Source organism: Geospiza fortis, unplaced genomic scaffold (assembly GCF_000277835.1).
Source record: "Geospiza fortis unplaced genomic scaffold, GeoFor_1.0 scaffold188, whole genome shotgun sequence".
Classification (NCBI taxonomy): domain Eukaryota; kingdom Metazoa; phylum Chordata; class Aves; order Passeriformes; family Thraupidae; genus Geospiza; species Geospiza fortis.
Window position 1 is genome coordinate 4629328 of NW_005054337.1, and position 12992 is coordinate 4642319.

Below are 12992 nucleotides of genomic sequence, written 5' to 3' on the forward strand. Positions count from 1 at the left end.
GAGAGCAGCGAGGCGTGGGAGCCGGGCGGCCAGGAGGGCAGCGCCGGGAGCCCCGACGCCCCCGGGCCGCCGCCCGCCACAGGGCTGGGTAAGGCCCCTGCCTCGGCGAGGGAGGGCTGCGGGTGGCACGGGACTCTGGGCCTCGCTTGTTTCAGAAACAGGTTCGGTGAAGAGCTCAGCGTTTGAGGTTTAACTGAGGAAGTGGTGAGGAGCTGTCTCTGGAGGAGAGGCATAAAGGAAGCACGGTGAGGAGGGTCTGGCAGGATGAGCGCCACTCCTGCCTGCCCTTTCCTGCCTTGGTCTTTGGGTGCTGGCACCACTCAGAAAACTAATCCTAGCTTTGTTTCAAGCTGGAGTAAAACTTTAAGAGTGTCTGGTCGTTTTAGAAGATGACCCACAGATTGATTGATTTATTTGGGAAGAAAGGGCCCAGGCTGCTTGTCCTGTGCCGCTAGTTCCTTCCATGTCCCTGCCCACCTTTCTCTGCCCTGCTGCTGCTTTCCAGACGTGAGCATCCTTGTTCGGTGTGCAGAAATGTTCAGGTGGTGAAGGTGGAGGCTGCAAAGGCAGGAAGGGACGTAGAGTCTCCAGAGCTCACTTTTGGAAGGCGTGTGTCTGTGTGTGCCTGTGTGGTGGAGAGGAGAGGTGCTTTCCAAGCCCTTGGTGGGCTTTTCTGCAGTGCAGCTGGGGGCTGCTTCCAGCCTGGTGGGGTTCCCACCAGATGGGGATGGCCAAGTGCTGGCCCTGTCCCATGCTGGTCCACACATGCAGCTCCTTGCTGGCCAGCTGGGATCTTCTCCAGTCCCACTGCCTTGCTTTGGAGCTTTCCACACAGCCGTGCCATAGCTGCAGACCTTAAAAAATAATTATAAAAATCGAGTAAAATTCATTGCTTCCCTTCCCATCTAATTTGGAGAAGGTGGAGCATGGGTGTGGATGAGTTCTGCCTTTGCTGCACATTGTGTGTGCTTTGCAGGGGAAGGGTGAGTATGGGGACTGGTGGGGGGCCAGCTTTTGTGCCGGGGAGGTGGCTGTGCCCCTGCTAGTGCCCTCTGAGCATGGCTTTCTGCCAGCCAGAGCGAGGGTCCTGTCAACCCTCGTGGCACAGAGGTGCTTAGCAAAGGTGCATCCCTCCTTAGGGGTGCAAAGCCAACTCCAATCCCTCAAGGATTTTGGGTTTCCTGGCTCCTCTGAATGTTGCTAGCCCTTCTTTGCAGCTGACTCTCTCAAGGCTCCTGATCTTGCCTATCCTGAGGCACTCCTGCATCCCCTCCTCCCCACCCTGGAGCAAGGCCAGGAGCATCTCTGACACGTGTGTTCTTTTTCAGAAACAGACTGAACTCAAGCCACCAGCCCCGGAGGATCCGCTCTTACCCTTGAGAAGAAATTAGTGATCTTTAAGAAATCCATGGGCCAGCCTGACCCCAGCCTGAGGAGCAGGACGTGGTGATGAAGCACTGCCATCCATGAGACCTTTGGGCACAGCACGTGCACAAACTGGGCGCTCTGTGCTGAGCTCTTGGTGGCCCAGCCAAGGAGATGGCTGGGAGCTGGCAGGGGCTCAGCTCACACCCAGGAAATAGGATGCTCCTGTTTGCTTTCCAGTGACAGACTTTCAGATTTCATATTCATATACCGATGCCTACAGCTGCCTATACAAGCATAACGAATCTCAGACATTGTGTAAACAAGGTCATTGCTTAGATATGGACTATCATGGCATAGTACTTGTTTCTTTTTTCTTTTTTTTTTTTTTTCATTTGTCCATTAAGGTGTTTGTTCTCTAAAGGTTGGCATGGCTGCATATATCCTTTCTGGTCCTTAAGCCCTGCCAGTGAAAGGCTTTGTGGGCACACAGGTTTGAGTGTATTAGGAAAGGGATTTGAGAAGAAAATTGCCAATCTTGAATTTGAGTGAGATTCTCGTCCCTCCAGATGAGGTTAGAGTGAGCATTGCATACTCTCTGATAAGCAACAGGTTCCCAGACTGAGGCAGCCCAGGAGATGGAGTTTGTCCCTTGCTGGCTAGAACACTTTCCCCTGTGCTCCTGGAGACTGACTGTAACAGGCTGTGAAATCTCCAAGTCTCTCTTTAATATCTGAGAACTAGCACATAATAATTTTTGCATCCTGACCTGGAATCCTTTTCATTGTTTGGAGAGAACAGTCTGTTCTTCAGAGAACAAACGCAGAGAGTCACAGCGTGGCTGTGAGTGGTTCAAGTCATTGTTGTCACCAAGGCAGCGGCTCTGCTGCCACCAGGAAGTTTCCTTCTTGCAGCCCTACGTGGCAGATCCTCCTGCAGCACTGCTGGTGATTTCAAGTGTTTGTTCCAGTCCTTTTTGTTTTTCTTTTCTTATTTTTTCCCCTTTTTTTTTCCCCCCAGGCCATGTGCAATAGTTCTGGAAAAAAGAGCAAAATAAATTTCCCAGTTATCCAGTCTGCTGCCTGGTACCTGTACATTTTTAATGTGTGTTGTCTTGTGTGGTTGCTGTGTGATGCAACTGCTTGAACATTTTTGCTTTAAATATTCTTTTCTAATAGAAAACAAAGTCTAGAAGGGAAACTCTTGAGCTGAATAGTCCAGCCAAATGCTGTGTCAGATCATTCTGTCACAAACTAATCAAATCCCAACTCCAAATTGGTTCCATGTTTTGCCTTCACTTTTGCTCTTGGAAGGCTAGTCCAGAAATTGACTGCCTTTGAGTGGTTAGAAGTTGTATTTAAATTTCTAGTTTGAATTAATTTGTGGCTGGTACATTCCTGGTTTGTTTTGGAGCCAACATTGTCCTTTAACTTAAATAGTTTTTGGTGTTTATCTGCTGATGTATTTATGGAGAGTAGTCATAGTTCCCTATTTTTTGCCAAGCCAACTCAGCCAAGCTTTTTCAGTAGAAGGTTTTTATTTAGTGAGAGCTTTTTAATGTGGGAGACTTTATTGTTGGTGGTAAATGATATTTATTAGGAGGGTGGGCAGCAAACCCCAAAGGATTGGATCCAGAGATTTACAAAAAAATCTGTTTTAAAAACAAAAAAGCTCTTTCAGAACCTCTTCCAAAGATGGTGTCTGATTTCTACCTTTAATTGCCCTTGCTTTTGCAATTCTTTCTTCCCCCCCTCTTCAAGAGGCCGCCCTGCTCAGCTGCAGGAAGGGGCTGTGGCTGCTCAGTGCTTTGGCAGAGGCTTCCCCTCGCCTGGTGGGATGTGCTGGGTGCTTGTGCCTGAGCTCACAGGGCTTCCCTGGTGTGAGACCGTGGCCAAGTGTGACCATCTGCTCCAGACAGAGGTGACCTGCACCTCATTGTAACAGGGATGTGGCCACTGGCACTGTGCATCCCACAGCCAGAGCAGCCATCCCACCCCTGTGAGCAGGGGTGGCTCTGACCTGGAGCAGCCTCTGTGGCATCAGGCTCCCTCAATTTGCCTTTGGAGCACTCCTGATGGTCATGGCGCAGTTGGAGGCATGACCAGGAGCCACCCCACCTTGGCTGGTGATGGCTCAGCTCGTGGCATCCCTGTGGGTCCCTCTTTGGGGACCAGGGACAGCTGCCCTCTGGTGACAGCCCCAGGGGTTCACCCTCATGGATGCAATCCTGTGCACCCCAAAATATCAGAGAGAGTGGCAGAATCTGGGTGGTTCTAGAGCTGAAAGCAGAGCTGGGAGTTGTGCAGCCTGAGAATATGGATGTATGTACAGTGTCACCTTCAGAGAACAAATACAGGTAGGTCAATTTATTCTGTAGTGTCTGTGTACATGCAGGTTTATTTAACTACACATATATACAGTTCAAATATGCCATTGATTCTTTATTGCATTATGATGTACATTAAAAATGTACACTTTTACTAACTACTTGCTATATAAATACGTTGGAAGTGTAGTTTGCCCATTCAAGGTGATTTTCTGTGGGATTTTTGGTGTACACTTAAGGGCCTATGGCTGATTGGAAGAGTGATCCCCACTCCATCTACAGGAATGCTTAAGGACTATGGTATGAACTGGTCCCTTCAAACCATGTTTTGATGCACTAGCTGAAATATTTTGCACTTGGATTGTATTCAGCCAGTTTTCCAAAAAAATGGAAAAGAAGTCTTGTGAGCTAGAGGGAGAATTTCCCGGTGTACACAGAAAAACCAGCCTTGAGGGTTGGAAGCTGCTGAGGTTTTTGAGCTTTGTCTCCATGCATTCATACAAGCACAGCAGGAGTTTTCTTTCTTTTGGGTCGGAGGAATTTTTAAAAGTGGTTCCATGCAGACTCCCCTCGGACATGGCAAACGCCTTTGTGTGGGGAGGGTAAGGTTTAGAGACAAAAAAGAAATCAAAACATGATCGAGTTCCCTTTCTAACTCCTACATTCCTTGTTATCTGCATTTTTTAGTTGACTTGAAATCTCCATAAAAGTATAAGCTGAAGATTTTTGAGGGTTTAGCTCTGTGGTCTTCTGTTTCTCTGCTGAGGAGGAGAAACAGGTGCCATCTCCAAACAGACTCGGTTTTGGTGCAGGACATTGGAAAAGTGTTTGCATCTGAAACTGAAAAGAAAAATTGAGAGGTGGCTTGACAGTCCCAACAGCAGCTCTTGTGGTGTTAAGAGGAAGTGTCACCACAATTCTTCACAGCGTGTGAATATTTATCATCATCTAATCAAAGATGACTATCTTGACTTGAAAGGGGTGTAAGATCGAGGTGATGTAGCCAGCATCAGTAAGGAAGGGAAATTGAATTCTCCACCTCCATCCTCTGTGCCTGAGCTTGGGCTTGGCAGGCACAGCAGAAACCATCAATTTTAATCCATGTGAATCTTGTTACTTAGGCTGCTTAGATTAAGGGCACAATCCAATTGCTTAATAACCCGAAACCCTGATTTGTGCTGGCCCTGGCTTGCTCATGGGAAGGGCTGCTGGTTCTCCTGGTGCAAGGAACTGAGTTTCTTTATTCATTGATGTCAGCAGCCCCTGCCATGAGATTTCTAGACATTGTTCCATGTTTCATTTGGGTACCTTGTTTTTCAGCTCTGTAATTAGCATCCTTGAATTTTTTTTCTTTTTTTTTTTTAGCAGAACACTAAACAAATAATGATCTACAGGTTCCTATCTCCTGCACTTACCCGAGAGCTGAGTGATGCTGCAGCGTGGTGGGAGGATGGGCACAGGTGCTTGCAGGTACTTACTGTGATTTCATGTCCCCTCCCTGAGCTGATCACCAGGAGAAGCCACCAGCAAGAGCAGTAGCTGCTGGCAGAGAAACACTGTAGTCCTTAACCTGGTTGGAGGATGCTCACCAGAGCTGGAAGATACCTGCTGGGTTAATTTTTGTTATGTGTCCCCTGACGGCTCAAGAGAAGGAAGCTGTAGTAGGCTGGGTTCTTTATTTAGGGTTTTGGGTATTTAATTTTTTGAATTGGAAAACAGCAGATTTTGGTCACCTGCAGAAGTGTTATATTGTTTTCCCTGCAGCCCCTCTCTTACAGATATAACAGAGGCAAACTGATCAGAAGCTTGCTCATTAGGAATCGGAAGAAAAAAATGATTTTCAGCACTTGGGCACAAATTACAAAGTGAATGGGATGCTACACATTACCATTAGGGTGACAGTATTCAAAATTCTTGTAAATATCTTTTACCTGTTGCCCAGATCATTTTGGTTTTGCTCTCTTCAAATCAGTCAAGGTCCTGATGTGATTCAGCTCACCTGTAAAGCTCTGGTGTCACTTCTCAGCTGATCCCAAAACCAGCAGGGTAAGATTAGGCAACACAACACATGGAGGGGAACGAGGCACTTGCAGGCTATCCCTGTTCTTCTTTTTGTTGAGAAATTTAGTTTCTGCTGTGTGTTTTACTGGCAGTGGTGTGTGCCAGGAATGTTGGATTGGCATCAGAAAACTAAAGCAGAGCAAGGGAGCTCAGTTATGTAAGCAGTGAATTTTTATGTTTTTTTAATTTTGGGTTTTCTTGTTATGGCCCAAGTGCTCTGTTGGCTGACATTTGGCATATTCTGATGGCACAATTAAAGCCCCTTTTTCCCTGTACTGATGGAAGGTGGTGTTAGGAGGATTCTTGCTTACTGGTGCTAGTGAAGGTTGGGCTAGGAAGCCATGGCATAGAAAATTTCTAGCTAAAATTGCACTTTCTCTCTGCCCCATCTGGCTCATGGTGGTGTTATGGGTACGTGGCTGTGATTCCCCTTGCACATACTAACATTGCACTAAAAGAGAGACTTTGGGAACAGCGTGTTGATCACTTTGTTTCTCAGCAGACCACAAAGTCAGCCTAATGGGGTCTCTTTTTTTTTTTTTTTTAATTATTGTTATTTAGAAATCATGCTGGTGCTGAATGACCTGGAATTTTTGCTTGGATTTATCCAAAGGAAAATGTAACTGTAGCTGCAACGGGACCTTTCATAAGGGTGGCCGGTGCAGTGAGGGAGCAGGGTGAGAGCTCTGCTGTGTAAAGCTGTCTTTGTACCAGGGAGCTGTGGGGGTTCCATGGGGGGGTTGTTACTTTGGTTTTTTGTTTGTTTTTTTTTTCAAAGACCACAATTTTAAATGGTCACCTTGGCAATCGTGTGAAACAGGAAATAGTTTTTACTTTTGGTAAAGGTTTTAAAGAGGAAACAAAAAAAGAAGCTGCCTGTGATTGTGGGCTGTAGCTATTACTAGGGCTAGGGTAGCTTGTACGTGCTATGGACTTTACCTGCTCTTGTTCTGAGGGCAAGAACTCCCTGTAGCAACAATGCCACTTCTGAGAAGTGAACGGCAAGTTTCCCTTCCTTTTGTATATGTGGATGTGAGGGTGGGCAAGGGGAAGAGCTTGCTTGTACAGTTTGTTGAAATGAAACCAGACATTTTTGGTTGTTCCTAAATAAAGAGCGTAAAAATCAAACGTGAGTTGAGTGGTGCTTGCACTGGGGTTTGGGAGGGCCCAGGAATGGCTGTGCCTGCCTTTCAGCTGCTGGGCTGGGAGTGCTCCATCACCTCTTCATTTATTTTAAAAGAATGACAACTTTTCCATGGGGTAAGGCCACGAGTGAGTGCCCAGACACCTCTGCCCTAGAGGTGCTTCTTCATCCCAAACTTCTGTCCCCAGCCTGCCTCAGAACAGCACGGGCAGCTGGAGCACATAACTTTGTTTTACCCTTTGGAGTGAACAGCATAAAACCTGTGGCTGTTCCTGGTTATTTTTCCTCTCCTAAAGCCAGGAGAAAGGAGGCAGCAGTGCAACCTCTCCTCAGGAACAGCTGCACCTCAGCTCTGCAGCAGACCACCAGACACCTGAGCCAGCACACACATAATACTGACACTTTTATTGTCATTTAAAGCTAGAGCGGCCCTGTAAATGTAGAGTTTCACTACTGGACCCTTCGGCAGTGGCTATACAGGGCTGATGTGGTGTCACCAGGACAGACAGAGGTGCTGCTGTGCTCACTGCAGGCCCAGAGCTCTGAGAATGGACTCAGCACAGGATGGCTGCAAACAGGCTCCAGCAGCTGCACACGATCTCTGGATTACAGGCAGAGCAGTGACGCAGAGGCTGGCAGGGGAATTTTTAGGTCTCTTCTTGTGATTATAGACAGTTTGGTCTGTGGCCTCTGGCAGCCTGGCCGCACCGACGCGCTTCTTAAGGGCTTCGTGGTGAAGGTTGCTGGGTGCTTGGGGCTGGCTCGGGGTGGGGTTTATTTCCAATTTTTTTTTTTTTTAGTTCTCCACTTGAACACACTTCAGCAGAGAAACTGGAAAAGCTGCCTGAAAGTAGGCCATAGCAGTGCCGTTTCCATAGAAACCAGTTCACAGCGTGCTGTGAGATTCACAAGCACTGGAGGTGCTGTCGCCCGCCGCGGTGGGCTACAGCCGGTTGTCCCCGTTGACCCGGGTCCTCCGCAGTACCCTGCAAAGGGGCACACACAAGGGACACAGCTCAGCCTCACCCTGGCATGGCCAAGGACAGCACTCTGCTGGGCTCAAGTTGCCCACTGGAGTAAAGTAGGGGCTCAGCCACATCCCCCATGACTGGGGATAATGCCACCAGAGGTGGTGTCCCACCCTTCTCCCATAGCGGCGACTGCCGCAAGTACTGACACAACCTGCAGCTCAACTTTGGGGTTTGAAAGCAGCCAACAAGGCTGCAGCTCCACTTTGGGTTAGAGGGATAATGGCACCAGCTGTGGTGTCCCACCCTACTCCCATAGCAGAGATTCCCACAAGCACTGGCACAACTTGCAGCTCAAATTTGGGGTTTGCAAGCAGCAAGCAAGGCTGCAGCTCCACTTCGGGTTAGGGGGAGGCTGCATTCATCTGCCTCCTGCCAGACTAAATGCAGGGGGTGTGTTATGCTGCTGATGATGAGCTGACTGAGCACTGGCCTCACCTTCGCTCCCGGCTCTCAAAGTGGTCAGCGAGCTGCTCTGGGGCCACACGGAAATCCTCGAAAGGCTGCTGGTACCTCAGCTCAAAGGAGCCCTCTCTGCCTCTGCTTGCCAGCAGCTGGCTGGAGCCATCCCCTGCCCGTTCCCGTAGGGATGAAGCATTGAAGAGGTTTATTTCGCCATTTTCCTGCTTGGACAAGGAAAAAAATGCTGTAGAGTCAAGGGTTTGTGATTTCAAAGCATATATCCTGTAGTAAGGGCAGTTGTGGTGCAGGGCCCTGGCTGCCCTGCAGGCTGTCCAGGGCTCATGGGGACTTGGGGTTTGCAATGTGCAGCTGCTCTAACAGCCATCGCTGGCTCCCACCAGCACCATTTTAAATGAAGAAATAAAAGAACCATCTGTCTCAGAAGGAGCCCTGCCCTCTGTTTATGCCAACAGGGACAGCCCCAGGCCAGCCAGCTCCGTGATCCTGAGCTGCAATGTCCCTGGAGCACAGACAGGCACTGTGACAAATCCGCCTTCTCCAGCTTTTGCTGAAGGGATTTCCAGGCAAGTCAAACCCAGTGCAGGCACGACCCTGCCTGGAACACCCTGACTGCTGCAGGAGGCAAACCCAGTGCTTGCTGTCCTGCTGGGCATCCCTAAGGAGCAGCACTGGGAATTCAGCCATCCACAGGCACTCAGGCCAGGCACCACTGAGCCTCACTGCCCCAGCTGGAGTAGGAATGGGCAGGGCCAGGCTGGGCTCACTGGCTCTGCTCCTCAGCCCTACAGCATGGTCACCTTCTCATGTGTGCAGCCAGTCTCACCTTGCAAGGGAAAATGTCTATCTTGACAAGCAGAGAAGCCAGCTCCAGGTTCTCACTGTAGTTGTTCTTGAGGGGAACAGCTCGGAAACCTACGGCAGAGACGGCCCTGGTGTCACTCACTGCGCAGGAGGGGAGGTGGCAGTGCCCTGGCACAGAACTCAAGGAGGTTTTTCTCTCACAAGACCCTTTTTCTCTTCTGCCAAGAGAAGCTGTGGCTGCCCCATCCCTGGAAGGGTCCAAGGTCAGGTTGGATGGGGCTTGGAGCAGCCTGGGGTAGTGGAAGGTGTCCCTGCCCATGGCAGTGGGGCTGAAACGAGATGGCCTTTAGGGTCCCTTCTAATCCAAACCAATTCCAATCTATTCAGTCTACAATTCTGTGATTCTCCAAACCCCCAAATTTCCTTCAAAGTGGCCGGTGGCCCCAAGGGCTGTTAGCAAATGGCTCTGCCTTCCTTTAACTGGTTGGGGATGTGACCTGTCATGGAGACAGGCTAAGCCAGCCTGGTGCCCAACAACACCCTCCCATGAAAATCAGCATCTCCCTGCCTAACAGTGTGAACTGGTGAGGAGCACCATGACCCCCCTCCCTGCTGTCCCATTGCTTCACCTGTCTTCAAGCCTTTCACCAGGAAGGTGGCCTGAGCCAGGAAGTTCTCGTCGCTGAACATGTCCTCCTCATAGACCACGAAGCGCAGGAAGGCAAAGTCAGGGTTGCTGACCTGGAAGTGGAACTGCTTCGGGGTCCAGAGAGGGTTCAGGCCGTTGTCAGCTGCTCACAAAACACAGCTGTCAGTGGGCAGCCCCCTGAGCCCTTCCACTGCCCCCATGGCTGATGCTGGGCTCGGGGGCAGCACGAGGGCAGCTCCCAGCTCAGTGCCAGGCTTTGCTGCAGAGCCCAGGGCTCACACCAGGACCAGGAGTGCTCTGATCCTGGTGTGAGCCATGGATCATCCCTCTCCCTTCCACACCCACTCACCCACAATCTCTGTTTTCTGCTTGGCATTGTCATACTCAGCACCAGACACCTCCACCTCCACAAAAGGACAAACGATTCCCCTTCCATTTTTGGGAAGGTGCCGCGCCCCCAGGACCTGAGCAGAGAGCAGGAGAGACTTGGTAAGAGACAGGAACAAAGGGGAAAAAAATGTGTTTGCATACCAGGACATTTTCTTCCCAAATAAATCACCCTGGCTCTGCTAATTGGAGAGAGAAGCAGCACTGACAGCCAGCCCATCCGGCAGCTCGGAGAGAAATAGCTCCCACCCCTGGAAGCTGCTATAGTGTTCTTGATCCACATTTTGACTTGTAAGCCACAAAAAACCCAGCTGAACTGCTCCAGGTTCTGCCTGCTGCCAGCACAGCCAGGCCTGGGCCACAGCATCTCTCCCCCAGCTGGCCAAGCTGGAGCTGAGCTCCCACCGAGCACTGTTCCCTGCTGGGAGCACCACCCTGGACCCCCTCATCTTTGCTGAAACTTCTCAGCGCTCCTGCCCTGGTGTGAGGAGGAAAAGGAGCTGCTCTCCAGCCCTGCTCTGCCTCGTGCCTGCAGCACAGGCTGTGCTCCACTCAGATGCCAAGCTGCCTCCTCGCAGGAGAGAGCCCCGGCAGCTCCCCCTTGCCCGTGGCCATATGTCGCTCCAGCACGCTGCTGCTGCAGGGGAAGGACCTGCTGCCAACTCTGGATCATGTGCTTTGAGTCATGCTGGGCTCGAGATGGCTTCTCTATCCATGAAAGCTGGCTTTGGTGGGGACAGCAGGCAGTTCTGCCAGACAACAAGAGGCTGAGCCTGTCTCTTAAAGGCGACAGTGACTGGCTATGGCACAATGATTCCTGACACTTGGTGGGGGCAGCTGCACCCTGAGGTGCAGGAAGAGCTTGGAAAACAGAATGGGGCAGGGATGTTGTCATCTTATCACAGGGGTTCCATACTGTTGTCTCCTTATCACAAAAGTTCCATACCTTCCTGGTGTTTCTCGTGGGCAGCTCCTCAGAGCACTGACGCTTTCTCCTTCACACAGCAGCCAACTGACTCCAGTTCCCTTCTCACCCAGCCACCCCACTCTTTTATAGCACTCTTCTTCTCATTGGCCTGGTAAAGTCAGGCCTGTTCCTAATCTTTGATAATTGGCCCAGCTGCAACTCCTTAGGGGTAAGATTACTTTCTACACTATCTTTATTTTCTTATATTCTATCCCCCCTATACACAGGGAATTTTTACGGAGACAGTGGGCATGGGGTCAGTGGTGCAGAGGGTACATGATAGGGTGTCCCCATGGAGAAGGGCTGTAGCTTTTTTAGGTGGGATCACTCCAAAACAGAGGTGACCACAGAGGAAACCTGGGAGCACCTGAAGGCAGGATCTCCACTGAACCCTCCCCAAGGTCTACATGAGCTCAGGGGATTGGCAAAGCAGACTGTTGACCCATAGCTTGGTTCTGAGACCACAGGGAATGCCTCCACAGGCTGCTGGACCCTGCTGGTCCAAACATGAGAGCCAGCTGGTTTGGCACAGCCCTCCAAAGCTTTGCCTGGCGAGCTCTCCCATGTCCCTGCAGAGCCTCTGCTGTGCAGCTCTGAGAGCTGACACAGGAACAATCCAGCTTCAGTTGCACCATTAGGGAAGTAAAAAAATACTCATCAAGCATCCACACCCCATCCTCTGGCACCCTCCTCTTATCATCACCAGCAGCACAACACAGAAATGGCCTGAAAAGTTTGCCCTGACCTCGAGCATCCTCCCAAGAGGGACCATGAGCCAGGGGAAATAGAAACATCGAGCCTCGAGCAACTGAGTGACAAGGAGGGGACAAGGCACAGCTCTTGTGTTGCTGGCCTGTGGATGCAGTCTGGGGACGGGGATGTCACCTCTGCGGCTCGTGGATGCCACCTGCTGGCACGGGGACCTGCACAGGAGGAGTCCTGCGGGGAGCATCCCGGGATGCTCCTGCTGCTCCTCTCCAGGCACCCTCGGCAGCACCCACGGGTGCCCCTCTTCAGCAAGGGGCCTTTAGGGTCCCTTCTAATCCAAACCAGCCCACGATTCTGTGATGCTCCAAACCCCCAAATTTCCCTCCAAGTGGCAGCCCTTCCTTCACAGGGGGACAAGCCCTTCACAGGGGACAGCGAGGGCTCTCCCAGTCTGTGCTGAGGGGGCTTGCTGAGGAGCAGCTGCAGGCAGAGCCAGGAGCCCAAAAAACCATTCTCTCACCCCAAATCTGGTACCCCACTGGGGTCTGAGCCTGCATTCCCCCACACCAGGAGGAGGTACTGACCTCAATGGAGATGGAGAGTGGTTCTGTGCCCCGCAGCGTGCTCTTGTCAAAGGGGTCAAAGATGTCGTCCCTCATGTTGGTCGGCTGCAGGACGTACCCACACTGGCCACTGGACATGAACAAGGCCTGGTTCATCTGCATGGGCTTGTCTAGAGCACAGGCAGGAGAGACAGGACATGAAGGATACCCTGTGCACAAGCTGGATCATCACGCCCATCACTGATGCTTCCCAGGAAGCCCTTGGCAAGAGGAGCTGGCTCACCCCTTGGCAATGCTGAGCAATGTGTCCTCACATGTCAGGGCCATGAGGTGACTCTGCCATGCACGATCTGCCCAACTACCCAGTGCTCCATAGGTCACCTCCCTCTTTTCCTCCTATTTTCAGCTTTCCCTGTGCTGCCTGTAGCATTGCCAAGCCCCCTGTGAGACGCCTGAATTCACAGAAAGAAGGAAAAAGCCAGCAGGAAAGAGGCAGGTTGTTTGCTGGTGTGTTGCTGAGCTGAGCAGGCTCACAGCAGGGTTTGGCAAAGGCCAGGGAAGGGAAGGCTG

The 12992-nt window shown here is 50.9% G+C and overlaps 1 protein-coding gene and 1 long non-coding RNA gene across 3 annotated transcripts in view; one reads left to right on the forward strand and one right to left on the reverse strand.

Moving 5' to 3' along the window:
* The first annotated feature begins 5 nt into the window (after positions 1-5).
* On the forward strand, positions 6-6880 carry LOC115947998. Its single transcript, XR_004081855.1, has 2 exons — positions 6-88; positions 1329-6880. It is a non-coding gene; the product is annotated as an uncharacterized LOC115947998 (long non-coding RNA).
* A 402-nt stretch (positions 6881-7282) lies between these two features.
* PLCG1 (phospholipase C gamma 1) overlaps positions 7283-12992 on the reverse strand; it is a 25054-nt gene continuing 19344 nt past the window's right edge. Inside the window, exons 26-31 of one of the 2 annotated variants that reach the window (XM_031058089.1) lie at positions 12444-12592; positions 10147-10261; positions 9778-9939; positions 9171-9259; positions 8363-8547; positions 7283-7882 (exon numbers count right to left, since the gene is read on the reverse strand). In XM_031058089.1, the coding sequence (XP_030913949.1) occupies positions 7840-7882; positions 8363-8547; positions 9171-9259; positions 9778-9939; positions 10147-10261; positions 12444-12592 (743 nt within the window). In that variant the 3' untranslated portion in view covers positions 7283-7839. The remainder of the gene's footprint in view (positions 7883-8362; positions 8548-9170; positions 9260-9777; positions 9940-10146; positions 10262-12443; positions 12593-12992) is intronic. The other variant, XM_031058090.1, reaches the window with a different exon arrangement.